Source organism: Styela clava, chromosome 3, assembly GCF_964204865.1.
Source record: "Styela clava chromosome 3, kaStyClav1.hap1.2, whole genome shotgun sequence".
NCBI classification, from domain to species: domain Eukaryota; kingdom Metazoa; phylum Chordata; class Ascidiacea; order Stolidobranchia; family Styelidae; genus Styela; species Styela clava.
This window is the reverse complement of record NC_135252.1, coordinates 2,542,423-2,569,904: the sequence shown is the minus strand read 5'-3', so window position 1 is coordinate 2,569,904 and position 27,482 is coordinate 2,542,423. Positions and strand designations below refer to the sequence as shown.

General features: G+C 33.9%; 1 protein-coding gene across 2 annotated transcripts; it reads right to left on the bottom strand.

The window, feature by feature from the left end:
* Window positions 1-4,799: 4,799 nt before the first annotated feature.
* On the bottom strand, window positions 4,800-26,579 carry LOC120342662 (uncharacterized). 2 transcript variants are annotated; one of them, XM_039411589.2, is made up of 28 exons: window positions 26,004-26,579; window positions 25,140-25,267; window positions 24,016-24,135; window positions 23,298-23,438; window positions 22,792-22,864; window positions 21,756-21,866; window positions 21,584-21,693; window positions 20,159-20,185; window positions 19,460-19,526; window positions 18,464-18,621; window positions 17,817-17,931; window positions 16,816-17,031; window positions 16,046-16,092; window positions 15,155-15,352; window positions 14,552-14,782; window positions 13,979-14,139; window positions 13,131-13,351; window positions 12,015-12,237; window positions 11,275-11,389; window positions 10,174-10,349; window positions 9,114-9,314; window positions 8,748-8,812; window positions 8,602-8,662; window positions 8,355-8,476; window positions 7,847-7,950; window positions 7,136-7,269; window positions 6,815-7,004; window positions 4,800-6,029 (listed from the first exon to the last, which is right to left on the bottom strand). In XM_039411589.2, exons 1-28 carry the CDS (start codon window positions 26,508-26,510, stop codon window positions 5,774-5,776), a joined length of 4,278 nt encoding a protein of 1,425 aa, XP_039267523.2. In that variant the 5' UTR covers window positions 26,511-26,579; the 3' UTR covers window positions 4,800-5,773. The 2 variants fall into 2 exon arrangements, with proteins under 2 accessions (XP_039267523.2, XP_039267524.2); XM_039411590.2 differs by lacking the exons at window positions 22,792-22,864; window positions 24,016-24,135; window positions 25,140-25,267; window positions 26,004-26,579.
* Between the last annotated feature and the right edge of the window lie 903 nt (window positions 26,580-27,482).

Here is a 27,482-nt window from a genome sequence, read left to right as displayed (position 1 = left end):
CCCATTTACTCGGGAAATTGCTATTTCCTTTGAGAACCTTGATGCAGTTCTCGATTTTATCGGGATTCAGAGATGCTTTCCGTATTACTGTCAACATGTTTTGCAAGTCTACATCATTTGATGCCCGCACGTAGTGTTGTAATGTAAGTACTGCAAAAGAAGTCATGAGGTGAATAGAAGTCCAGAATGGTGACCCATCCGGCGGCGATAGTTGGCATGGATCACCAATGGCTATCGAAAGTTTATTTCTAAATGGTGCATCATTGTTCATGATCCTTCGCATAGTGCTATCTAAAACTGAGTACATTTCCGCCGACCAAACCAATCTCTTCAAAAATAAAAAGATCAGTCCTCTGTAGCAATACCATTCATGTACCGTCTTTTTGTAGATTATCCACCAAATGTGAAGAAAAGGTCCGTGACTTGTAACGGAAATGCTTGGTAAATGTGGATTCCACCTAAAGCCCTTGCTCTTTCAAATGTCAATGACAACACCATGACACAATAAGCTAAAGAAAGAGCTCTAAAATCGATGAGCTGCAAAACAAAAGTTTTGCTCGCACCTGGAGGACCGACAATCAAGGGAAATTTATTGCTGCTTACAGTTCGTCACGGTTTTTTGTATGTTATAAGAGCATTGTAACATTTTTACAGTACAATAACCTGTTCAGCAACACTTACTTCACGCTGGTTATCTCCAAACGGCATAAAATCTTGCCATTTTTTTTTCTTCCATTTTCTGTGGTAGCCAACATGTCAAAGGGTGTTCTATAGTTGCTTGCAAAACGTCATCAACTGTTGGCAAGATAGTCATACGGGCATTCATTAGGGTCGCATGCAACACGTCTGTTAAATTCATCTTTCGAGGCGCGGCGGTGTGGCTCAACGGGCTAAGCGTTAGGAATACGCTCGCCACCGCACCTCTAATTACTCTGCGTGGGTTCGCAGGTTCGAATCCCATGCAGGGATGGTTATGTGCGAGAGGATTGCTGGACTCCTCGCCGTCGTTGGGTGGTTCACGTAACCGCTGGTCGGTTACGGCTTCCTCCACCACCAACTCCATGCTTCCGAAAACAAACAATATAACTAATCCCATACCCGACCTGGAATGGTAACCGGACGAGAGGCTGTGGTTCGCCATATGGATAAGCCGTCTTATCGCCTTTCCTCTCCCCCTGGGATAAATATGTAAATCCTAATCCTTTCTATTTCAACAATTTTTCTCTCGGCATTTTCTCTGATAGATAAATCTGTTATGAGCGGGATTAGACTGGAATAGGAATCTTTGTCATACATGACATTATGCGAAAGCTCTGCAACATGTTAATTCGTTCCATTTTTCCCGACTTACACGTAGATGCAAAGCTGCCTCGTCCATATACCTTCGGAATAAATTTATTGTGGTGTCTTCATTAGGTGCGTCTTTTTCAGAAATGACTCTAATTTATCAAGAGCTGATCTTCTAATTTTGAAACTCTTTCCACAGGCGTCGTATAATCCATCATCTATTGGATTGTCACTGACGGTGACTGACCTTAAACTTTTCTAGCTTTAATGAACATTGAGGATATGTAAAAATTTCATGATATTTTAATAAATGTGTGATTGCAAAAAGCTCAGGGGGGTCGTATATTAAAAAGTTCAGTATTACCGTAATAAAGAGAAGTATGCATATTATAGAAGGTCTTCGGCATGTCTCACTTGATTGATTGTAAACTGCCGCCACTCTGGGATGCTATTATGAGTACGCGGAGTTGGAGTTGCCAACGCAACCGTATCTTCTTGAATGTTTATCGGACCGATTATCCACTCTCCAGACTCTGTATTCAGGTGGATGTGTGTTTATGTGCACAAAGTTGGCTGTTGTATACGTAACGTATATGGTGAATCATCCAGGAAAGTTAGAATCTCGTACATTCCAATCTCAATGACATTAAAAACATTTGGCTTTGCATTCCTACATTTCTGTAAAGCTATCTGCCAGTTATTTTCACATTGCAGTTTTCACTGTCAATCACTTTCACAATGTCACGTTGCCGAGTTGCCTTAGGCTGCTCTTCCCCTCCGTGTCCCTCATTTCCGCATGAATAGCCTATTTCAGCAGATATGATGTAGAGAATCTTCTATCACAGATTGATGCGTTGAAACATGATTGTAATGCGCATTGAATTAGCGGAATTGTTGGGAGGTTCTTACTGCCTGTTGGGTTTTAGTTGGATAGTGATGGCGACCTCCGACCAACCGTGCATCCGTCATTACCAACTTCTCTCTGTTCGTAACGTCATTATGAACAAGATGTCTTCTTTCATTTCAAAATAATACTTGTCGCCATCTGGATGTCGTGGAACTCGGCAAATAAAATTACCATTATCGTCCTTTCTGTTTTTGCAACGCTCCCCTGCACTGTCGCATTTGTGCGTTGCCAATATTTTGTACAAATCTTTCATATTGAAAGTAATCTGTAATAATTCCATTTGCTAAAAGCGACTGAAAATCAATACTAAATCCGAAGTCATTAAATACAGTGTCTGGGTCACACGAAATCCGATGTTGTCTTTTCCATAGGCTCATCGTATAATGAAACACCAATATATGCACATGGGCTTTGTTTCCAGTCGAACTCTGTGACTGGAACTCAAGGCGTGCAAAAATGTGATGAACCAGACCTATAATCTGATCGGGGCTCTCAACAATATATCGTAAAAATGCAGATACAAAACGTAACCATGAGCGGTTGATGATCTTTATATTAGAAGCATATATTTGATTATACATTATACTCCTGGGGTACATCACAGTATGCTTTTATTGCTGCTATAATGTTGCGAACGCCCGGTGAAAAGGTTTCATTGTTCGTCATAGTCAGCCAATAAATCCGTGGGTGAATTTTCGTTAATGCCGCTAATTCTCTTACTTTAAGAGTCGACTAATAATCGCCATATGGCATTGCCAATTCCTCAGTGTTTTTTTCTCCGCCAGATTTTCAAGTCCTCCTTTCCAAACCAGGGCTGACGATTTCCCTTTCAAACAATCATTCAGTTTTAAATCAAAATAATAGTGTAAACAAGTCTGTTGTGAGGCCGTCCGCAAATCATGGTCACGTATCCGAATTTTAATTAAATCCTTTTTTGATCGTAAAGCTCTAGCATCTCGGAAGGCCCCTCCATAGCCCATCAAGCACTGTGGAATTGCATCAACTGAAGCCTTGTTATGCATTCCCCAGAATGGGGTGGGTAAAAGCCTGTGCCTCTGGATAAAAAAGGGATATTGCAGGTGAGCCACTTTTTGCCACAAAATAATGCATGAAATTGCGCTGGATTTTCACGCTTCCGTCGCTGAAGGACGTTGAAACCGCCATTTAATAAATATTGGAAAGGGGATGAATCGGTCAGCGGGTCACTAAACAAAGGCTCATTAGTTGGGACTGTGTGTGAAGGTAGCCCACATATTGATCCAGATCCTCATTACAATTGTAAAAATCAAAAGCATAGTTAGTAACATAATTGGAGTCTTCTCCCACACCATTAGACTGCTGAACATCTATCACTCTCTCTCGATTTAAATTAAATAGCTTGATTCAATTGAACCTTCAGATTGCAACCGCATAGTTTGCCCCCCATTACGTGAGTCTGACGCAAAATGGGTTCTACAAATGCCTGTACAACATTGGATGCCACAGGTTGCATAATGACACCCCCATGCCGCTTTATTTTTGCTCTCGCGTCTATATCATTTTTTATCCGTACTTCGGGGTTCTTTTAAGAGAAAATATGAATGATCCGGATTCCAGCAACAGAAAACGGGCTGGCCTTCGATAGCTCGCAAAAGCATTTCCTCTTTCACTAAATCAACACTCAAGCCGTAAATAGCGATGTTCCATTAAAAATTTTCCGGTACATTTGGGCTATGGATTATTTCACCGTTCTTAACATACCACCATTCCATAGAAGCCTCCCATCTAAAACTAAAAGCAAAGGACGGCCCGCAAACTGCAGTGTAGGACACTCATGATGTTCTCTGTTATTTGGAGCTCGTTTAACAATAAGTGTCACCACCAAAATATTCGCACTCTCAACAGCTCCCAAGAGTGCATAATTGTAAATAATTCTACAATAAAGAAGGCAAAATTTCAGCAAACTACCGTTATGCAAACATCATTGGAATCAAAAGGGCAATGCTGTTTTTTAAATAGTTTTTTACAGCTGTCAAATGGGTTGTGGTCGTACTCGTTGGCAGGATGAACAATGGGAATAAATAAATCATTTGGCTATACCTGAGATGGATTGGTTAAATCAGAGGATTGCGATGATTTTGACACCTCCACATAAAGTAACAATCCTAACGCGAAATGTATGTACCATTTGTCAAGTCAAGTTTTATTTTTCCAATCAGTAAAAAATATAACAATCATAAATTACGACAAAAATATAATTTACACAGTTCTACTGGTGAAGGGAAGTCGCGGGGAACCAAACTGGCTATCGAGCGGCGACACCCAAGGTTCTGATAGGTAGGTAAAAATCTGAAGGAGCGATCGTCATCGATCGAATTCATGTCAATGCTAACTACATACTTCAGATTCATCGTCTGTATATAAATTTAGTTTGTTTTCACTGCCAGATAAACAATTTCGGTTTCACTGCTAACACTGTTCAGCAGTGACCACATCCACAACTTGAACCATGTCTGTTCAATAATCTTCTCACAATACCAGGATTCAAGAAAGGATAGCGGTTTGTTTGCTACATACGGTAATTATCATGCAATTAAATATCATTCGACGCCTCTGTCCACGGCCACAAAAAATGATAAAATACCAACCATTCTAAACTGGTACAGAAATCAACAGTCAAGTTGAAAATGTGTAAATATGTATTTTCTGAGGCTCTCACAAGTACAATAAAACTGATGAAAAATCAATAAGTGCAACATAGATTAGGATTGAGGTGAAGAACTACATGAGCAATAATTAACTATGTGATAATGACATTGTGCAATAAAAATTTGAGAATATAATACAGGATAGAGAATAGAAAGGCACATTGATAGAAATTATTGAAGAAACAAAATAGGCACAAGCATGGAATCAATGAAAATGGTGATAAAGGACATGAACACTTAAGAAACATAATTATTCAAGACTATGTTATCTGAAAAGTGATTAAAGTGCACAGTTAAAACAAGATGGTGTATACTACATAATAAATACAAAAATAGGCACAATGCAAATAATGCAGTTAAAGACAGGTAGTTTCATCAGTGTAATATTCATGAGTTATATAGAAAAAAAATCAAGCACCACAATATAGAAAAATATATGAACATGATGTAATAACAATATATACTTGAAACATTAACTGGTTTGCTACACCCAACCATCGACTGGTAACAAGGTGAGAAAACATATTCCAAGATATGATAAAGACATGTTTTCCTGGGCTGTGAAGATATTTTCCAATCGGCTCAGTGTCACTGAAATATTCGACTCCTCTTTCAACTTCAGGTTGAAAAAAACCCCCCAACATCGCAGTTGAAAATTTCCGACACGTGGTTCGAAAAATTCGGAAATAGAGGATTCCAGGAAGAACACAGTCACAGCTTATTATCTTCTCTCTCTTCCCAGATAGATATGAAATCTTATCTTATATTGAAGCAAAAACAATAGTGGATATTTCCCATGCAGGGCTTTGTTGCAAAACACCAATGCACATATAAAAAAAAATTCCCCCCAAAAGTACTAAATAAATTTAAAATAGAAATAAAAATACCGATTTCATGTCACTGAATTTGGTTTTGATTTATTTAATATTTTCCCACTAGACCTTGAGTTTTTACTTGATGCTGATGGTGTGACAATTTTTTTTTCTAATTTTACATTTGTTTTCAGAGCATTGTCCGTCTTGTCTGAGTTTGAGGATGATTTTGCTTGAGAAAAATTAGTCTCTGTATTATCTGGCGTATTGTTCACTGAGGAACTTGTATTTGTGTCACTTCTATGTACTATAACTCCAGCAATACGTCCAGAACGACTAGAATAATAAAAGGAACGTATTAACAAAACACAAAAAATACTCAAAAATAATAGAGTAGGCATTGGGTGGTATTGGCCCAATAAATACAAAATCCTTTCAGGATTACCTATATACCGGTACATATTAAGTAACAATTCAATATTACTGTGTTAAATAGAAAAAAAAATATTAATAATAAAGAAGTAATTGTTCAGCAAATCAGGAAGGTTCTGTGCCCAATTCACCATGTAGCTACCAACTTATTATGTAGACTTTGAAGGCAAAAACCATGGATTCAAACGTCATGGCAACCACTTGATCCAAAGTGTAATGAATTGAGCGTGTTGTGAGTTGTGACTAAGTTAAACAGTAATGATTTTAGATCTACTCAACCATATAAGCTCTCTGCAGTTTCCGCTTGTCGAAGAATTTGTCCCAGACATATTTTGTCAAGGAAAGTCAAGCACACTCGAAAATATAGGAGATTGGTTTCTGATTGAATTTATGGACGATCATAAAAGCGAGAGATACTACTACTAGACTTAATGGGTCTCGCCATATGATCAGGAAACCAGTTACGAGATGGTGAATTCCACATAACTGAAGTTCTTGGAAAAATAACTTTGTGCATCAAATTTTTTTGTCTGGTAGGTACATTGACAGTAGAATAGGTGTAAGCTCTGAGTTTGATGACTGATAACTTTTTTCAAGAAACAAAAAGTATAGTATTAACTACTCAGTCCCCAAATACCTGAAAAATAATTGAAGGCTACCTCACACAAATATGAAAAATAAACGTTTACCTCTCATCCTCAGAACTTCCAGCAGAAGAAGATGGTAATCCTGCATCGTCGAATTTAGCATTATCTTGAACTTCCAAATTATTTAAAGCTGCAAAATTTTTTGCCCAATCTGGCATTTCTCCTGATTTGTTTGGTTTCTTTTTAGAAACTGTCCCAGGTACAGTCAGTGTCAATGTGCCAGTTTCCGTATCTTAAATAAAAGGCAATAGTGAGTATGGATGTCAGAAAGTTTGTAACATGTTGTTCAGTAATAACAGATAAAAATTGTTTGGCTTTAGCATGTAAATGTACTATAATCAATACACATCAAAAATTGCGTACTTGATGTTTTAGTTATTGATTCATCACTTTCGCTGGTGTTATGTTGAGAAGACAGAGCTTCAGATACAGTGAGTTCTGGAACTGCAGGTAAATCTTCTTCCTCAATAGATTCTTGTATAGATTCCTGCTCCACCCTGGTAATGTACAATTATGTTTTTGAAGGATTATTCACCCTTACTTGATGAGGTTATATCTGAAGAATAGGATAAGATGAAAATCTTTGACCTTGTATTGATTAAATATCAAAACCATGATGATTACTGAAAGATCCTTTTGATGAAACAAAAAAAGGCAAGAGGGTACTCCTGTAGTGTGTGCACCAGTTAGGATTAGGCCATAATTTTATTCCGATTTTCCTTCATTTAGTTCTATTAGGAGTTCAGGACTGTCTGTGTTAGCCACGTGAATATACCTCCTGCCCATAGGTTTCAGTATCTTCACACAATTTGATGCAAAATAGGGGAACAAAATTAGTTACCTCCATATTGGTTAGGACGCTTCTGGAGCGCCGCATAAGACATAGGTAAAGCAAGTTAAGATTGTCAAAATTCTGAAAATGTAACCAAAAAACTGCCTCACATCATACAATCATGAAATATTAGTAGTGATAAATTGTTTCCCATTTTGCAATATACACCAACTCCACATTATCAAACATAGATTTCTCATCTTTATGAAAACACAAATATTTATCATAACATACTATATTACCTTCTTGGACTCAAGTTTGGAGGTCTATAGCCAGTGGTAACTCGTTGTTGACGTCTTTGAAAATTTTCATTCCCACCTCTCAAACGTTTACTAAGTTCTTGCATCTGAACATGAAATACATTTATTAAGAAGTAAAAAATGTAGTTTAAAACCAAGTAGGGCTACAAGAATTGCTTGCGTAAATTAGTTCAAAAGACATCTTCTTCTCTCAAATTTGTGATATGTACACAGTGTAGATGGTTTGTATAAATATATATCGAGCCTATGCAACTGAATATTATTTTATTTGTCTTTGGGGTGGTAACAGTCTTAATGACCTTAGCCGTATCATTATTTGTTAGCCCCCAGTCATATATCTTTATTATTTGTGCATATAATTGTATTTTGTTTTCTGGTCTAGCAAATCAAATAAATTCTCTATTCATAGGATCCAATACTAGTTAATAATACAATTATGTATTCACACACAAACCTGTAGATGAGTGTTTGAGTTTGTTTTGTAACTAACCTCGTCTCTATTCATGACAGTCATATCACCAAGTATATCTCTTCTCCAATCTGTTAAATTAACTTTCTTTCTCATTCTTAACTGTGAGTTACGATGGTGCAATGGCTGTTGACCAGTAGTCCCTGCAAAACAATATTTATATTCAGAGATATTCAAACAGGCACAAACTAAGAAGGAAATAAATAAAAGCAATAGGCAATATATTGAGACAAATTTTTTACATAAAAAAGTCAGAGAACAAATTTACCCAATGATTTTGAACTACTGGCGCTACTTGGTTTGTCAGTTAAATTTGTTTCATTTTCAACCTGAAAAATAATGAATTGTTCAATAATAATGACGAAAGAGCTGTTGGAAATTGACTTAAATTGTCACAAAATAACACAATTTTACCATGAATTTGACTTTTCCAGTTTTTCGCCTTCTTGATGAACTTGGACTGTCATAAGCATTATTTTCTGTATGAAACAAAAAGGTTAGGAACACATAGACTGAATGTGATTGGGTGTGAAATCTCCATTAAATTTTCGAGTAAGTTTTCGTGACCTTGCTTTGTGCATATTTTCTTAAAAAATAAATCTTATAAATAATTACTTTATCAACACATATTGAGAACTACTCCAGCTCATTGGCTTGGCTATGAAGATCATGCTTGTCATCACATTAATGAATACCCTAGGCTCACAGGTTCAAATGGAAAATTTGCCAAAGTTCATTAGAAAGTCCGTATGTAAATATATATTAGGTAAATCCTTCTACCTTTGAAGGGGCCGCCATTGTTTACTTCCATTGCCACATCTACAATATGAGTTTTAGGAAACCATCCGGCAGGTCCTTTGTACATTTCATTTTTCTCTTCCGTAACTGATAACATCTGGCCTTCTTCGAGTGACATTTCTTTATAAGTCCGAGCCTTATACTTTGCAATTACTTTCACCATCCTTTTCAATTTGACAACATCTGAAATATTCCATCAATGTTTACATAAAAATTTTATGTTCAATTTAATGAACAAACAATTGCTTTTAAATGTTCAAGTCGACAAACTGTTTTCACTATAAAAATGCTTTCAACAATGAAAGGTTTGAAAAATTATGATGCAAAAAGTAAAATAAGCTTAAGTGGTTCAATTCTGTGAATATTATCATGTAAAACCAGTTAGTTTTGGACAGTCATACATTCTCAAATATGAGCAACAACACAATGTATTAAAATTACATTTTCACTTGTATGAACGATGGTTGAAAACTGCCACAGAGCCAAGCAATTTCAAAAGCAAACACAGGCATATCACCTAAAAACAAATATCCTTAAAGTTTTATTTGTAAATAATGAAGTAAGACTCTGACTTATTATTATTCCATAAACGGTATGAAAATATAGGGTACATAAGACCAAAAGTCTTAAGCAAACACAGGTTTAAAATTGACTGCTTGCTGATGAAGAAATTGAATTCACTGGGGTGATAATTAAGAAACATGTCAAACGATACACTAGCCTACATCATGGTACATGACATTAAATAGTCACAGTGTAATCTAATCAGTGAACCACGTTGCAATGCATAGAGCAGTGATTCTCATGGTGAACTACGGACTATCGCTAAGAATAGCCACATGGACGTCGAGGAGTCCAGCAATCCTTTCGCACATAATTATTATAAGTATCAGACTCTGAATAAAAGTCTCAATAAACGTTGAGGAGCACTGACATGGAGCAACATACCAAAACAAGAATAAAAATATTTAATAAAAAAAAAAACGCCGTAACGCTGAAAATACGCAATTACGCAAGGTTTGAGGTGAAAAATAAACTCTACCGGACATGCTGAGCTTGGGTGAAGGAACATGGAGATTATTCTCTTGTCTGGAATCGGGAGGTGTCTGTTGTTGCTGCCTTGCTTTTCTTTCCCTTCGCTTCTGTTCACTTCTTGCTTTCATCATTCCTTGTCTACGATTACTGGGCGATCTTCTACCGCTGGGTTCCTTGATTGAACTGTATAATAATAGGAAAGATAAGTAAGTCATTTCGTTATGAATGCCTATACATACAAACATTATTCAATTCTGATAAAAAAATAAATAACTACACAAGACAGAACAAAATGGCAGACCGCACAGTCATTTCCAACTTCTTGCTTATATTTATTTTTTGGTTTTAATTGTTTTGTGGTTGACAAATAATAAACTCTCTCTCTTTATGATTATTAACTGGCCAACACTCATGCTAGTAATTTTATCATTTGAACAACTGGAAAAGGTCCTTTTTTAGCACGACCAACTATTTGTTCCATGACCATGGAAAAATCTCTTTAACAAAGCATATTAAACAAAACTGGTGAAAACTCAAATAACAAATTTCTTATCTTCAATAATCCATCCAGTGAAATGTAAAAGACTGTAATTCTTGATTAAGGCAAAAAATGAAATACTAGAACAAGCAGAGATGTTTCAAAACAAATAGAATATTATGATCTGTTCAAAATAATTGATATTCAATATTATAAATTTCTGATTTTAGGAATAATTCAGAAGAGTTCCTTCTGAAAAGGAGCAATTGAAGTCTCACAGTGCAACCAAGTAGACCTTCTTTTAAGATCCAAAAATCTTTAAAACATCAATCAATCAAATCAAAATGTTTGTTTTGATAATTTGCATTCCCAAATTCAAACAAAGCAAATATGCCGGTCACTATATCACCGGTCAATATTCTTCGGTCACTATTTTGGTAGAAGATGAGTAAATTTGAATTAGAATCAATATTGCATGTTCAAAAATATTATTTTTAAAATGACTATACCTTCGCAACATAAATTTGAGCCAAAATATTTAAAAAAAACGAGTATTAACCTATTATTACAATATTAAGTGACAGAAACAAACAGTGCGAATAACAGATAGAATGTTTCGTTTCACTGCACCTGGTTTTTCTTAAGCCTGGTGTTTCTGGTGTATTTGTCGATGAAAATCGCTTTCTTGGTGATCCTTCGGTGCTTGCACGTTCACGAATACTTCTTTGTCTCTTTCTCGGGGTTCCTATTTCATTGGTAGTCAGCAGTAAATAATAAATACAATCGTTATACAGTGACAATTTGTATGCCAATTCAAACATAAGTAGATTACCGTATATATGCTCTAACATACGAGACAATGCAACTGAAGAATTTGTAAATCAAAATTTTTAAAGATCGATTAAGTTTACAATATAAAGATGGCCATTACTTTAGATAATAATAATTAATCATAGGATAATTGCTTATACCAGGGATGACCAACATTTCAATTACGAGTGACTGGCAATCGCCACTACTGGTATTTGATCGAATCAAAGTTTAAACTTCAGTACTCATTACATTTTTAGTACTTTATTATATTCAGTCAACCTCAAGTTGAAGACAGTTTACCTGGTTGAAAAATTGAAAAGAATAAAGCAGATAGTCTTGTTTTATAGCTTATCCAAAATTCAAAGAACGGGTTCTGTAATTCGAACTCACTAACAACAGGTTCTCTCATTTTAGAAAATTATGGCAAATTTATAAGCTCCATAACAATACAACAACATGATAAGAACAACTTAAACATCATATTTACTAATAATGTGTGTCACTACATGTTCACATGATTCCTAAATACAACACTATAAAAAAAATTTTGTATTCACCTGGTAAACTTCTTATGCTGAAAATTGTGTCATCATCTGAATTATCATCACCAGATTGAGTTTTTAAACTAACAGTAGCAATAGAACCTCTCGGACCTCTTCGTGACATTTGATGTGTATTAGGACTTGCACCACCATATTGAACATTGGAGGATGTTTTTCTAACTCGTGTGCTAGCAAATAAACCAGTAAAAGCCTCTTTTGCAGCACCCAATGAGCGATCCTGAACAATCATTAAATTCTGGTTAAAAATGGTATTTATGCAGATGATGAAAATATCTCATATGGTATCATACCTACTCCTAAACTTTTGCCGTGTAAGAGAGACGATTGATTATAGAACCAATAATGTTCACTCCACTATCTATTAACTGTCCTTCAGTAGGAAAAGTAACAGTAGTATCAAAAAATTTTGGTATTTGACAATTCTTCATCATTATATGTTGGAACAAAAATTTACTCAAGACCAAGATGCCGGACACCGGAACGAAGTAAGTGTACCAGGCCGGGGTTAGGATATAATTTTATTCTAATTTACCTTGTTCTAGTTATATTACAAGTTCGGGGGCTAGCCAAGTGACTCCTGTAGTATCTGTACCTGAAATTATGACCTAACCCTAACCTGGTACACTAAGTTTCGGTGTCTGCAATCATGGTTCACATACTACATGACTACCACCCTAACAGTGAAAATGGTTATTTCCGAAAAGGGTGATTGTATTGCTATCCTGCGTAAGCGGATTCGATAAAACAGCTAAACCATGGCGAACTGTGGTGTCTCGTCTCAGTTAGTAAGTTATTTCTTTCAGATGTATGGACTGAGGGTGGAACGTGCACTGACCAGCAGTTAGATGAACCCCCTACATCCTCTACACAAAATAGTGTCCACAGGATTTAAATATGTTAAACTTAGGGTAATCAGAAGATCAAAGGTAAAAGCAAAGAACCAAGCCAAGTCGGACTCAAAAAAGAATCAGACCGGTATACGGAATACTAAAGCAGATAAACTCATTTATATTATTATAACTAAATAAATGAATTAATATAATATCCCTCAGTCAAAAACAATTTGAAAAAATTTTTCAACTCCATGAAACTGTCAAACCATTCTCTTACATATTTTTTCTTTTTCAACTTCTCCTCAGCAGGTGTCTCTGTCTCTTCTTCAGACTTTTCCTCTTCCTCTTCAGACTTTGTTGGCTCTGGTTTCATTGCCATGTCTCTACTATCTCGAGCTAGTTTTTTATAAGCTTCAATAGAAATCGCCACAAACAAATTCATCACGATCATGTTGATGAAGAGATAACAGGTAACAAAATAAAACGATGATGCCCAACCTGTTAATAATCGAAGCTCGATCAATTTATCATTTTTTTAAGAAAAATAGCTCAACGCAAGATCATGTACACACACACAGAAATAGATACTCCTTAAGTATGTGAACTAAGATGCCGGACACCGGAACGTAGTATGTGTACCAGGTTGGGGGTTAGGTCATAATTTCAGGTACAAATACTACGGGAGTCACTTGGCTAGTCCCCGAACTTTTAATAGAACTGAAATAAGGAAAATTGGAATAAAATTATGGTCTAAGCCTAACCTGGTACACATATTATGTTCCGGTGTCCGCCATCTTGGTTCACATACTTTGGGAGTACCCAGAAGTAAGTGGACTCATCTCTGAGCAAAGTTAAAAGCGACTAATAAAATAACATAGCTATGAGCCAGTATATCGATTGACAAAAAAAAACTTGGAGATCGAGTCAATTCAATCCGAAAACAGCTAGTGAATTCAACATAATTGAAATTTTGGCATAAAATTATTCTGTCTGGGGGTAAACTGGTCCTACACTGAGGTCCGATTTGTACTACTTATTGGGAAAGCAAAATGACAATAAATTGTGCATTTTTTTATATTTAATCTACAGAAATGAAAACAAAAAACTAGCATCCACTAAACAAACCAGCATCAATCATAGCTCCCAACATAATTTGATGCCAATCATTGGTTGTTACGATTTGAAACACCACCATCATTGCACATCCAAATGTTTCAAATCCCACGCCACAACCATATTGCACATAGCTTCCTTCAAATCCACTCTGCTTACTTTTTTCTAGAGTTCTGGTAAAAATTTAAAAAAAGGAAATCAGATTCAGATATTTATTTTCATTGTGCAAGAACCAATAGCCTATGTGATGTAAACAATAAATAAGTTAAAAAAAAGCTTGAAAAAGCAGCCCTTGGCATGCAAGGAGCTTCTATATTTGAAAAAGACCAAAATCTTTCTGGTTCAGCATTGTTTACCCATTTATTACACCCTTGGTGAGATGGTAGACATCGGTTTGCACCCGAAATTTTTCCCAAGTGATGATAACATAGTCAAGTGCAATACTCTTAGGTCTTATCACTAGGCAATCGCCATTTCAGAAACTATTGCACTTGATCAAAACCAGATAATCTGTATTCAATATTCTTAGTAGTGATGCCTTCTAAAAATTATATAATTGATAAGAAACAAAGTCAGAAATCTCACTGGTCTTGAAATATTTCCAATCCCAAGATAGCATAGAAGTAAATAATGATGATGACAAGTAATATCAGATCGAACATAACAGGATAAATACTGCGAAGAATATATATTGCTGATCGAGCTTGTTCCGAGTTAAACAACAGTCGAGCAAGAACAGCCAATGATGAAGCGACAATACAAGCTCCGAGGTATATCCTCACTTCAGAACGTGGGAATGTGTACCATAAAATGTACCTAGAAATAATTACATAAGAATTTATTTAGATATATATCTTATTTTCATGTGAATTTATACTCGATTTCTCAGGTTGTTTCATACTTTTACTAACAAGAATTTTTTACACAAGCAGAGGCTTATCTTTAAAAATTATTTATCCTGGAGAGGCGTCGGAAAGCAGAAACAACCAAAGAACCAATTTATAGAATAAAGAAATTCAGTTCCATTTTTTTCTTTTATTAAACGGAAATTTAATTATTAAAATATTAAAATATCTCTTTATTGGATGTTATTACATGCTTACATCAATTAATCAAATTCTTATACATATTGAGATACTTTGGTTTAGAAAACAGTCAATCCTGAAAATAGCAAAGTACCGTACTCACCATAGCACATTTCCTGTGACAGCAACGAAAACCATAAACATATCTAAGAGATCGAGCATATTAAGTAATTTTGTTCCATCTGATATCATTCTCAATAATATTTCAAGAATAAACATGAATAAAATTACAGAGCGGAATATTTGAATTCCTTCTTGTGCAAAATCTGTAATGCCATTCCACATCAAACAAAAAAGAACACTGAAAAAATAAAAGATGATAACAATTAAAATTAATTAATTAATAGATTGTTACTTCATCAAAACTAGGAGGTCCAAAAAAAATTTACACCTGACTATGACTCAAAACTTCGACTTTTCATAAAAATGACTCTGCCTACAAATCCAGCCCCGAACTCTGAGAAAACCTTATACCCTTCAACTCTGAGAAACTTCAATAACAAAACCTATTGTGTATGCACACTTTCTTTAATTGTGGGTTAAGAATGCTTGGACAAATTTGTGTTCTATTAAAAATTTGACTCTTATCATCACCATCAAAGGCAAATTCAAAAATTAATAACTATGTGATATATGTAAAGAATTTATGCCAAATAATTTATTCAAATCTTCAAATAAAATATGTATTGAACGGTGACCGTACATTTGAACCCACGTACATTTGAACCCATGTGTATATCCGCGGGTTCAATCTATATGCGGGTGCTAAAACCCATGGGTTAGGTTAGTATGGGTTCAAATATCCGCAAAACAAAAAAAATTTTCATAGGTGTAATAGTATGCTGGTGCAATTGTCGTGGGTTCAAATGTACATGGGTTCAAATGTACGGGAACCGTATTGAACAAATAAAAATACTTTTCACATATACTTTTCATTGAAATATTACAGATAATAAAAATACTAAATCTAATAATCCGACATTAACTTCTCTACCTGTGCAGCAAAATAAGCATCAATATAGCAATCCCGATTCTGTTTGCCTGCGATGAAACAAATTTTATTTTATTAGCAAGAAAACATTGAGATGACATAACAAGAAAGTTACTATTATAAAATTCAGGTAGAGATGTTAGATCATATAACAACAGTTTAACCTCAGCAAAAGTTGCTATTATTTCCTGTAACAAGTAGTACTATAATAAATTTCTAATAAAAATCAGAAGACCTGATATTATAGTATCAACTTCAAATATATGCTTAATAATCGATATATGAGTTCCGGAAAATTATCGTATTTAATTAAAAGAAAAAGTTGAAAAATATCAAGATTTACGAAGGGGGGAGGAAGAAAAAATTTAGAATGCAAACACTGAAACTATACCTGTACTCCTGTAGCGGCTGAAGCATTAGGTGCAGTATTACGCAAGCTAGATTATTTTAAGATGTAGATTTGCCTAATAGATTGGAATCTTTAAAAAAGGTGGCTCTTCGGGAAGTGCAAGTGCCACATGACGTGGCTGTGACCAGATGAGGATTCATATAAGATTGAACAAAAAAAGATACACAATTTCTATGCAGGGTGATGATGGCATGAAAAGTTCTAAAATAGGCAAATGGAGGAATTTATCAAATAAGGTTGGGCTAGCTAAAATAGTTGACTGTTCCTGCCCATGCTCTCAACCTATTTTATCATGTTCCCTATTTTATTAGTTTATAGCTATACCTTAATTTCATAACTACAGTTTAATTCTACAGTATCATACATGTATAATTTTTCTTGTGAACTGTTGTATACTTGTCCACTTGGATGGTGTTTGATTGTGTGAATCAGTTTCTTTATCTTCATCTTCAGTTTCAGGTTCAAATTCAAATCTCAAAGCATCAACGAGTCTTGTCGTCCAATCATATGATTCGATTATATAATCCTCAATACTGTCGCTAATGTATTCCAATAATTCCAAGTTTTCATCTTCTGAGTTCTGTATAAAAAAGTACATAGCTAAGATGAAAAGAGGTAGACAAGGCAAAAAGAAGTGAATACTATGGTGATTTGAATTACCGGTAACTATTTTTTCATCATGCTAGTGCAAGTTGTTAGGAATTAAAAGTTGGAAATAAAGTCACGTTCATTTATTAGTTCTAGAACTCCAGCCAGAGCTAGCGAGCTGGTTAGAAATCACAATGACTTCTGCTCCAGCTCAGGGGCTTCAATTTTTGTACCTCAGCAATTGGTTTCAACCATTGGTGTTTTTGGCATGATCATATACATCATCCCAATTTTCAAAATTATTTGTAAAAGTTTCAACTTCAACACAAATGGAAAGATTTTAATATTTCTATATGATATTAGAAAATTATAAATGTGAAAAAAGGATTAGAAGGTGAAGAGCTGAAGCCATTAAAATTTCTGGTAACTCTGGCTCTATCTATTATGGTAAACTTGGTTTCAACGAAATTTCACAGCTCCGTGCTACTCCAGTCAAAACTGATGTCATCAACTGAATTTGCCATTTCACATTATTACCAGGTTAAAATTTGGTGCCTTATTTCACATGAAGATGTTCATATACCGTAACTAAATAGTTTGCAATTAGTATCACCCATATCAGTGTTTTCACTTTCAAAATGTTTAATTTTTTTTAAAATCTTTCAAGTTTTAATTTGCATTTTTGAATGGTTTCTCATCATCACTACTTAATACAATGTTTTGGTCAAGCAACTAGGAAATAACTAATATTTGAATTCAGAAAATATTTCAAATTACTTTTGGTCTGAGAATTTTGAAGAGTTTCAGCAACTTGGGATCGTCAACACTGAGAAATCCACTTCCGTTCAAATCAAGAAGATTCCATGCTTTTATGAGTTCTTCTCTCTGTCGTCTGAAATAAAGATAATTTACATTGGTACAGCATGAAGTTAACAATTCCACGATACATGCATACTCGAGATGTGTTACCTATTTAGAGTTGAGATAAATAGCTTGATCATTGTCTTTTCTGAACAAACTAGAAATCAAATAGTCTTTTAAAAACAAACCTGTTATAAGACAATTCATTTTGGTGCAGATGTTGCATATGCCCCAAAAATTAGGGAAAATAATAACCAATGCAAAAACAGTATCAAGTGTAATCTCAACAAATACATACTTAATGAGAGAGTTTGTAATTGGTATTTAGGGAAGTCTTCAATTGCGGAATTAATGTATAGATAACCTTTATTAAAAATAAGTTACCGTACTTGCCCTTCTTTGATGAAGTAATCGAATAAATTCACTTGAATAATTTTATTAATCACAAGAGCAAAAATATAAATAATTTATATTATTATATCCACCACTTTCTCAATGAAAAAAAGTTATATGAATGCAGGATGAAAAGCATGCGACAAAAATCTATTAAAACAGAAACTAACAATCGTTCCAACTTGACATGCTTCTTGCTATATTCCCAGTAACTTTCAACGATGATTGCCAACAAAATAGCAGTGAGGAAGAAGACTCCAGCATATAGATAAAACATGAAATAAAAGAAATTTGCCACGCTCACATCATAAGCAGGGATGATGACATCCTGAAAAAAATTTTGAAAATGTGAAAATATTCAATATTACCGGTAATCAAAACTACTATTTCAATGATATAAAAACACATATGCTTCAAAACATTTATTTCAAAAGATACATGAAGTATATATTTCAAGCAGTAATATCAGGATCAGGCTTAACTAATGCAAGGCCAGCTGTGAACAGATTGCGCAAGGCTCTGTTTAGGTAGAGGTAAGGATAAGAAATGAAGCTGAAGTCGTCTTTACATTTTACTGCTTTTCAACCAAGTCCAAAATCTTTACTTATGTATACAAGATAAATACGTTGATATGTACATGATAATTTATGATGGTTGCACTTGATAATAAACACCTAGCATTAGCGCATGGCCCATAGATGGGTGGGTCCCATTGTGGTCTCACAGGTTGCATTGGACTAAGGCTAGCCTAAAGTAGTATTATAATGTGAAACATGGTTAAATGTAAATTTGTCATTTACTCATGTAACGGTCATTTAAATCACCAAGACAATAAAAAAAAACATCAAAAATTTGGCTTGTAATTCACCAAATGCAATACTATTTTACAGAATTCAGGTTTTATTTTGTCAAATATTGTTGTATAAGTTTGCAGTTCTATTGAGACATCAAGCGTAAAATTCCAGAAAAAATTTTCTGCACAACTGTGGAATAGTAAATCTTTGCTAATATATGATTATTCACAATTTTTATACGAATAAAAAAATAATATCATGAATCAAACCTAATAAATAATAATATAAGGTTATTTAAAGTCCGAGGCGGTTCACCGAAATCAAAACGTAGGCCTTTAGAATGGATTGGCTTGCAAGTGGATAAATACTCACCGGATAATTTTCTGTAGACATCAGAACAAACATGTGGAGACTTGCAATGGCAACGTGGTCAAAAGCTCTGAATTAAAAGCCCAAATTGACGTAATTTGCCCATGAATAGACATGAGTAATCGAAAACGTAATTCAAAGAATATAAAATTTGAAAAACAGAGGTTGCCAAACTTCTCAGATATATTTTCCTCCATATTTACACAGTTATATAATAGATGACTATGATGGATTGAATAGTGACCAAGCACACTGGACAAATATTATTTTAAATCATAATGAAATTGACAAGCACGTAGTGACCAGCTTCATATAATGACTAGCAACTGTCTATATTTGTTGGCTACTGATTTTCTTCACGAGTAAAGCTAGGATTTCAATCTGACATACCGGTAATTGACAGTATTATAAAAAAAATATTGGTAATTTAATTTTGTGATGTGTGATATTTATATAATTATCATCATTAGCTTTTGAAATGACTAACTAATGGCTTAAATGCTTATTTATGAAATTTGATTCATCATTTTATCTTTTGAATGACAAAGAAATGAAATAAATTTGCTATTTATCAACAGTGAATAATATTTGAACAACATAAATAAAGCTACATACTTCAATAGAAGCCAATAATGACCATAGGGGGTCTTTCGAGATTTAACTTTAGGGCTTAATTCATGACAATAAAAGAATTTCGCTTACCCTGAGTAAACGTTGGTGCAGTTCCAACTGAGAAGAACAAAAAGGAATAGCATTTAAAAACAGAACAAAAACGTAGACACAAGTAGGTAAATATTAACCTTAACGTTTGTGATGTGAAGGCGTAGGCGATCGATAATTTGTCGAATAAGGACGTCTTGTTTTTAACAAAGATTTAGATCATAATGAAATAATCTTGTCATCTTACCTTGGTAACCACACTTAAGTGAGGTCAATCGCAATTCGCAAACTTATAAAATAAATCACAGAAAGTCAAAGTACAATGATATTCATTCTTGTTTCAAGTAATATTCCTTGATTTACTGGAAACTCGTAAAAAGTTGTATTTCACTATTAAACAAACATAGTAGAACAACAATAAAGCGAGGATTTTGCTAGAATTCAAGTCATCAAAACATCAGAAACATTGAAATAATGGGAAATAATAAAATGACTCAGAAATAATAAACATTACAAATTACAAAAAAAATCAATTTCACATACAAACTCTAAAAGATCTCCAAAAATATTGATAATTGTGAAAAAAGCAAATACAAGAATTTAATCGCATACTATGTTTGTCATTACCTTGCTGTAAAGTGTTATTGAGATAGTTAAATAATCTTTGCCTATGAATTTAAAACCTATAGTAAACAACTTCTAGTGTGTTGTTATCAATGAAGTACAGAAGCAAACAATGACATTTAACATGAAGAATAGTTCAAATATTGCCGCTGTTAACTGTACCAATAGTAAGGTTTACCACATCCACTTGATGTTTCAACATTTTAAAAACAAAACAAATGTGGGAAGATAAACAGACTACATAGTGCTACGTGAATGAATGAATATCCATTTTGCTTCATCAATAACAATATCTCAGTTAGACAGGAAATACAAACTACTATTTATTATTATATATAAATATTATTTTTGAATGTACAACATCTGATATATTGCAGATGGCAGCATGTTCAACAGAAATTTGAACAATTCATTGTAAATACATCGAAATTGGATGTTAGTATAGTTGAAAAGATCAATTTTCTATATGTAAAGTTTCAGAAGCTGAACATGGAACTTATTGTGTGGTGAAGGCTTTGTCATAATTTCCGAATGCAAATTATACAAAATTATTCCAAAAAAAATGAATTTTCTATATCGGATTATAACCAATTCAATTTGTATTTGAATACTCAGATTGTGTGAGCCAACCCTGTAGAAAAATATCAAATACCTAAACATACATGCATCTGACCAGTTAGAAATATCTAGGTTGATAGTAAGTACTGGTAGAACACAAAGACACAACTGAAGTATGATTCATAATGAGGCATTGAATATCAGATACTACACCACAATACAAGGAAATCAATGATTGAAAAATATATTTGTGACAGATATTTAATAACAAAAATCCAAACTTACGCTGTTGTCTCATTTGTACAAACTTCTGGAATTTCATGATAATCATCCATATAAAGATGAAGACCAATTGATGCAAATGTAAAGATGAAAATGAAGATGATGGAAAATACCTAGAAAACAAGTTGTCAATTTACAACTATATCAACCATAAATATTCCTTACTTGAACTTACCTTGCCTAGCTTCGCTGTGATGCTGACAAGAACTTTAAAAATATGAGCAACGTTTTGTGATTTACATAGCAACATAGCAGCTCTCAAACAACGAAAAGGTGCAATCAATCTCTGGAAATAAACATTTTCTTTAGATGATTTTGATAAAGATTATTTTATCTAGAAGAATGTTTCTATCAGTTATAAAAAACATTGCACAACATTTTTAAAATACATCTCTATATTGTAGACCGAAGAAGAAACAGAAGAATAAAGTAACAAAATGCTGATGGCATATTAGTGGGAAGGTAAAACATACTTTTCGAACTAGACATTCTGGGTCACGGACCATGAAGTGGCATATGGTGGACTGAGTTATGAGTTTGCTTCTCAGTCACCTTAAGATTTGTTTAATAATAATATACAAATACACATAGATTTATAGGATAATTGGGCATAAGTAAGGTTCTGCATGGCTAATAATTTCTCGGTATATGTCGCTATTATGGTGAATATTATCTTATAATGAATGTGGTTCAAAAGTCCGTGAGACAAAAAGTCTGTAGACCATGGGGAGCTGGGAACGATATGCTACGAATGATTTAAGTTAATAATTTAAAAAAATATTTGCAAAGGAAGTTATGATTTTATTCAAATATTATTATCAAGAATTCAAATCATTAAAATTACTGTTTTTAATGTTAAATTGTCCATTTCCAAACACACATCACTTATAACCTCACTGCAAAATATATTAAGAGCTACCCCTTCAATTATTTCATCTATTTGTATATGGTACATTGCTATCATCAGGTACCTCGGGGAACATCGCATTGATACATTGCAAGTAGTACATTAACTATTTTGAAATCAACCAACACAGGATGCGCATTCACATATCAAGTTAAAAGAGTCCAAGTTCCAATTGTAAACATGTTCCCAATGGTCAAGAGAAATAGGGTAGGCCTATATGAAATTTACATATAGAAAACTAATATACTATAAGTTAAATTAGTCTGAGACTAATGTCAAAGTGTATATATACTACAGTACTTACAATGACCAATATCTTTTCCAATACTAAGATGATATAATCTATTATGAACATCCCAGTCAAGGTGAATTCCACCCTAATGAAGCATAACCATGCATGTTAGATGTTAGTCAAAGCAGAAAAATTTCAGCATCAGTAAAGTATATGTTAAACATACAAATGTAACGAGTCAATGAAAATTAAAATGTAGTAAATGTAATAAAGAAGGCAAACGCATGCATTTATTACAAAAATCACAACACTACTGATAACATTTATCGTTACACTTTCGAAAATAAACTGCACAAAGGTAAAAAAGCACACTATTAGTACAAAATAGGTTATAGTATCATTTGTAACGCTACAATAAAACGCACAAGCTTTCCAGGTACACAAATGAACAAATTTGCTTTCAAAAATGAGAATGAAAACTCCAGGAAACATATTCACCACTTCACTGCACGTCTATTGCTACTGTTAATATAAGCGAATGTTAGATGCAGATAATATAAACAATGTAAAGAAAATACCTTAACCAAAAATTTTCTTTAGCTTTCCAGAAATGTCTCCATGAAATAAATACGATTGATAAAGTTATATCGATTACATATACCGTCATACATAAAGCATCGATTACAAGGACAAATATTGGCATATCCCAACTATTACTCCTGTAAAAGTAAGCAAGAATTTTAGTAATAATTGAATTGCTATACATTTCTTATCATGTAGGCTACTCTTTGATAAAGACTTTCCATATAAATCCAAACTCTTTTGTTGTTTTGATAACTTAGCCACTGCAATAATATAATTATTGTAATTTTCTCTCGTAATATCATTCAGAAATGTATGGCCCATTGATTTTCAACCAGGGTTTCGCGGCACCCTATACCCGCTATTACAGCCCAGAGGTTATGCAAGTTCATATTCAAATCCGAGAGTCTCAACTATCAAATGTATATTTTTATATAATAATATATAATCTTACCTATTAGATTACCTATTAGTTTTCCTGCCATTATTGAACTTTATGAATCATTTTTTTAGCCAGTATTAGGCTGTATTTATATTTGAATTTTATTTTGTTAATAGATGATATTTTTGAATAAGACATATAAATTATTGTACAGTGGTTCCTGAAGCCTATGGAATGTTTCATTGAGATTCCGCTCCACCAGCAAGGTTGAAAACCACTGTGATTGACAGCTACCAGTAGCTTCTAATAACATGACATAAGAAAATATTTACCATGTTGCACCAATAGGAGTTGGTGTAGGAGATTGTTCCCAGAATGGCATGAAACAATGTAATGCGATAAATAAGTACAGTAGATATTCCCAATATGGACTGGATATAATCTTGAAGCACCTAAAAAGTTATGAGGTTAGAAAATGAAATGTGCGTACAATGGAAATAAGTGCATAAAAATCAAAATTATGACAAGACGGAATTATACCTTAGGGGAGCAACAGAATGTCGACACCCTTTGTAAATATGCAAAGGCATATTCATTGCAGCAATTTTGTAAGCAATTACGGTAGTTCACAAATGACAAATCAATTTTTGTAATTATATATAAGTTTTTTCTAATTTTTTATTTTAAGAGAAATCAATACATAAGGGAATGTGAAATATCTATTGTGACGCATTTTATTCACATACAATGTAATTTCGATCAACGTGCCTCTCAAACCATGTACGCCATTTGCTTGTTTGCTTTACTCTATATATAAAGATACAGATTCAAATATAGCAAATTTCTCTCAGCATATGTGTTCTGTATATATTGTGTTTGATTAAGTGTTGAGAGCTAAGTTTATTTGTGTGCGTTCCACTGAAGTGGGTTAAGATATTTTGTTTACAGACTAACCTCAACAAACACACAGCACTCATATCATATTGTGAGAAAATAATTGAACAATTTCAGAACACATATTGATATGCAGAAAAATACTCCAGTAATAAGAAAAGTAGAATTCATTTTATTAATGTTTTGCTATGTGTTAATTTAAACTTTTATATCCTTATTCATATTCAATTTTGTACAAAAATATCCAAGAAGACAAAATATTGAACAAAAAATCGCAGTGCAATAAGGTATTCAAATTTCTATTACTTTGATCACAATGCAGATTGGTAAAAAATTTTGATTTTTCAAAAAATCTGAACTAACTAATTATCTTATTCTAAATCATTGATAACAAACATGATATTTATAGAACTATAAACAAACATTAGCCTACTTGGACTAAAATTGTTACAAGTCAAAAGGTTCAGAAGACATCAGTTTTTATCAAAAAACTGAAGTTTTTTTGTTGAATACTAGGTATGTACTACGGCAAATGTGAATCTATAGTTTTTTGTCAGCTTACTTTTGTACATTTTTTGACTTCATTGCAGCTCTTGCTTTGCCAAACTTTCCTCGTCCGTCCAAAGCATCATCAATATGAGCAGCTGCAAGATGTAACTGAAAATCTTCACCAAATTTAGCAGCACTACTCTAAATAAACAAATGGATCAATTTATCACAAACTCCTTCATATTATGTTTATAAGTTTTCAAACCTTACTCATTTCGGCACAGGGATCTGTGAAAATAGCCCTTCGGACCTCAGAGATCAAAGCTTGTGTGGTTTTCCCTGGTTTAGCATATTCATGGACTGAGTGGACTTCCCTGGTTTAGCATGTTTCAACAGTATTTTGCCCGAACTTTTATCCCAAAACTAATTTAATAGGTAATTAATAATAAAGATGCTTCAAATAAATATTCTGTATCGAGTTATTAATGAAATAGTCAATCACTTAGAAAGTAATAAAAGGGTTGTGAAAAATATTAGGCAAACTTCAGAGTAAATTTAATGCCTAGAAAATGCCTTTTAAAATTTACTTCAAGCCAATAATGGTGACTCAAAAATTATTACGACATAGTGAAGAATTTGATGTTCTGGAAAATGATTTTAGGAATTTATTTCACATCATTTATAATCAACTGTGACAGAAATCATGAAACATACTGAAATTAACATCCAGAAGTGTGTTTTACTATTCAATACCCCCTTTTCAATATTTAATGAATCACCACATAGGGTCAGAAAAATTTAAAATGGGCACAAATGAAAATAATCGAATGTAATATTTCAAAAACATTATTTGCTAATATAAGTAGCGCGAGAGATCCATAAACTTAATATTTCCTAATTTCTCTTAATAACTGAAAGGTTAAATAAATAATCTTACCTGTTCTAAAGCTTCAGGAAGAAATACAAAAGTGGGCAAAACTAGTCCGAAGTACATCATCTTTTTTTTATTGGATTTGCTGATATCAATATCTTTGTTTTTAGTGACAAACTTTGATTTTAACCATGATAAAAATGTTTGTTTTTCTTCATCATCAGCATTGTTTGAATTGTCCCTTTTCTTATTATTATCTGACAAATGACCATTTTTTGGGACTTTGTTGTTTATTTTGATTTTAGGTTTTTTATTTGTTGAAGAAATTTTGTCATGCTCTGTCCAACTTGATGATACTTTTCCATTTTTTTCAGTTCCATCATTAGCAACTTTTCGATTTTTCCTTTTTCCAAGAGGCATGCTAGGCAAGAAACTGTTTTTAGACTTTTCATTATTTCCAAATTTTGTTTCGTCCACTAAACCTTCTTCAATAATTGGCGTCGGAATTCTAGTTGTTCTCGTTTCCTCAAGTTGTATCAAGGAAACTTGACTGTCATTCAAAGTTACGGCCATAAGTTCAAGTGTATAAGTAAAAAACTCATCAAGTTATACAACTGAGTGCATAGCCACTCACTCAAGCAGTAATCTACGATTGATATGTTTAAAAAACACAAAGTTTTAAAAACTTTAATACAGCAATATGTTTCCCAAATGTGCGACTCAAAGGTAGTCTTCTATCTGGACAATCTCAACCTGTGGCAGAGAAAAGTCTAAAAGACAATGACATAACTTCTATTCTAGCTATACTGTCTGGCGGTGTAAGCATTTTAATTTGAAGGGCTGTCCCATAGCTGATATGGCTGGGACTAGAAATGGTGAATGGCGTCCTAGAAAAAAGTTATTAAGATAGTCTATATATTATATTTGGAAAATGCATAAACAGCTAGGCTACATTTATTAAACATAGGTTATTTGATAACGATATCGAAAATATTCAGTAGACTACTTTATTTTTTGAAAGAAATACAGAAATATCTGAATATGCTTGAACCCAATAAAACATGTGGTAATCGATGTTAGGGCAGTAATGTCTATCAATATTCACTTCAAAAATGAACTGACCTAATCGATAGAGTCTAACCCTGGGGTGAGAGTGAGTTACCTGCTGCTGCTGCTGCTATTAAAGTATTAATTCAGTAATTGCTGAATTCTGGGATTGTACTCGTACAGTCGTATATTGGCGCGGCGGTGTGGCTCAACGGGCTAAGCGTTAGGAATACGCTCGCCACCGCACCTCTAATTACTCTGCGTGGGTTCGCAGGTTCGAATCCCATGCAGGGATGGTTATGTGCGAGAGGATTGCTGGACTCCTCGCCGTCGTTGGGTGGTTCACGTAACCGCTGGTCGGTTACGGCTTCCTCCACCACCAAGTCCATGCTTCCGAAAACAAACAATACAGTAAAAACTAATCCCATACCCGACTTGGAATGGTAACCGGACGAGAGGCCGTGGTTCGCCATATGGATAAGCCGTCTTATCGGCTTT

Bases quoted from the DNA above. Each gene is read 5' to 3' on its own strand.
- LOC120342662 (XM_039411589.2), bottom strand. From the start codon at position 26,510: ATGGCCGTAACTTTGAATGACAGTCAAGTTTCCTTGATACAACTTGAG. The intron at 21,694-21,755 runs GTAAGTTCAAGT...CTTGTTTTCTAG, and splicing joins TCACAGCGAAGCTAGGCAAG to GTATTTTCCATCATCTTCAT. The intron at 7,270-7,846 runs GTAATATAGTAT...GTACATTACCAG, and splicing joins CCAAACTTGAGTCCAAGAAG to GGTGGAGCAGGAATCTATAC.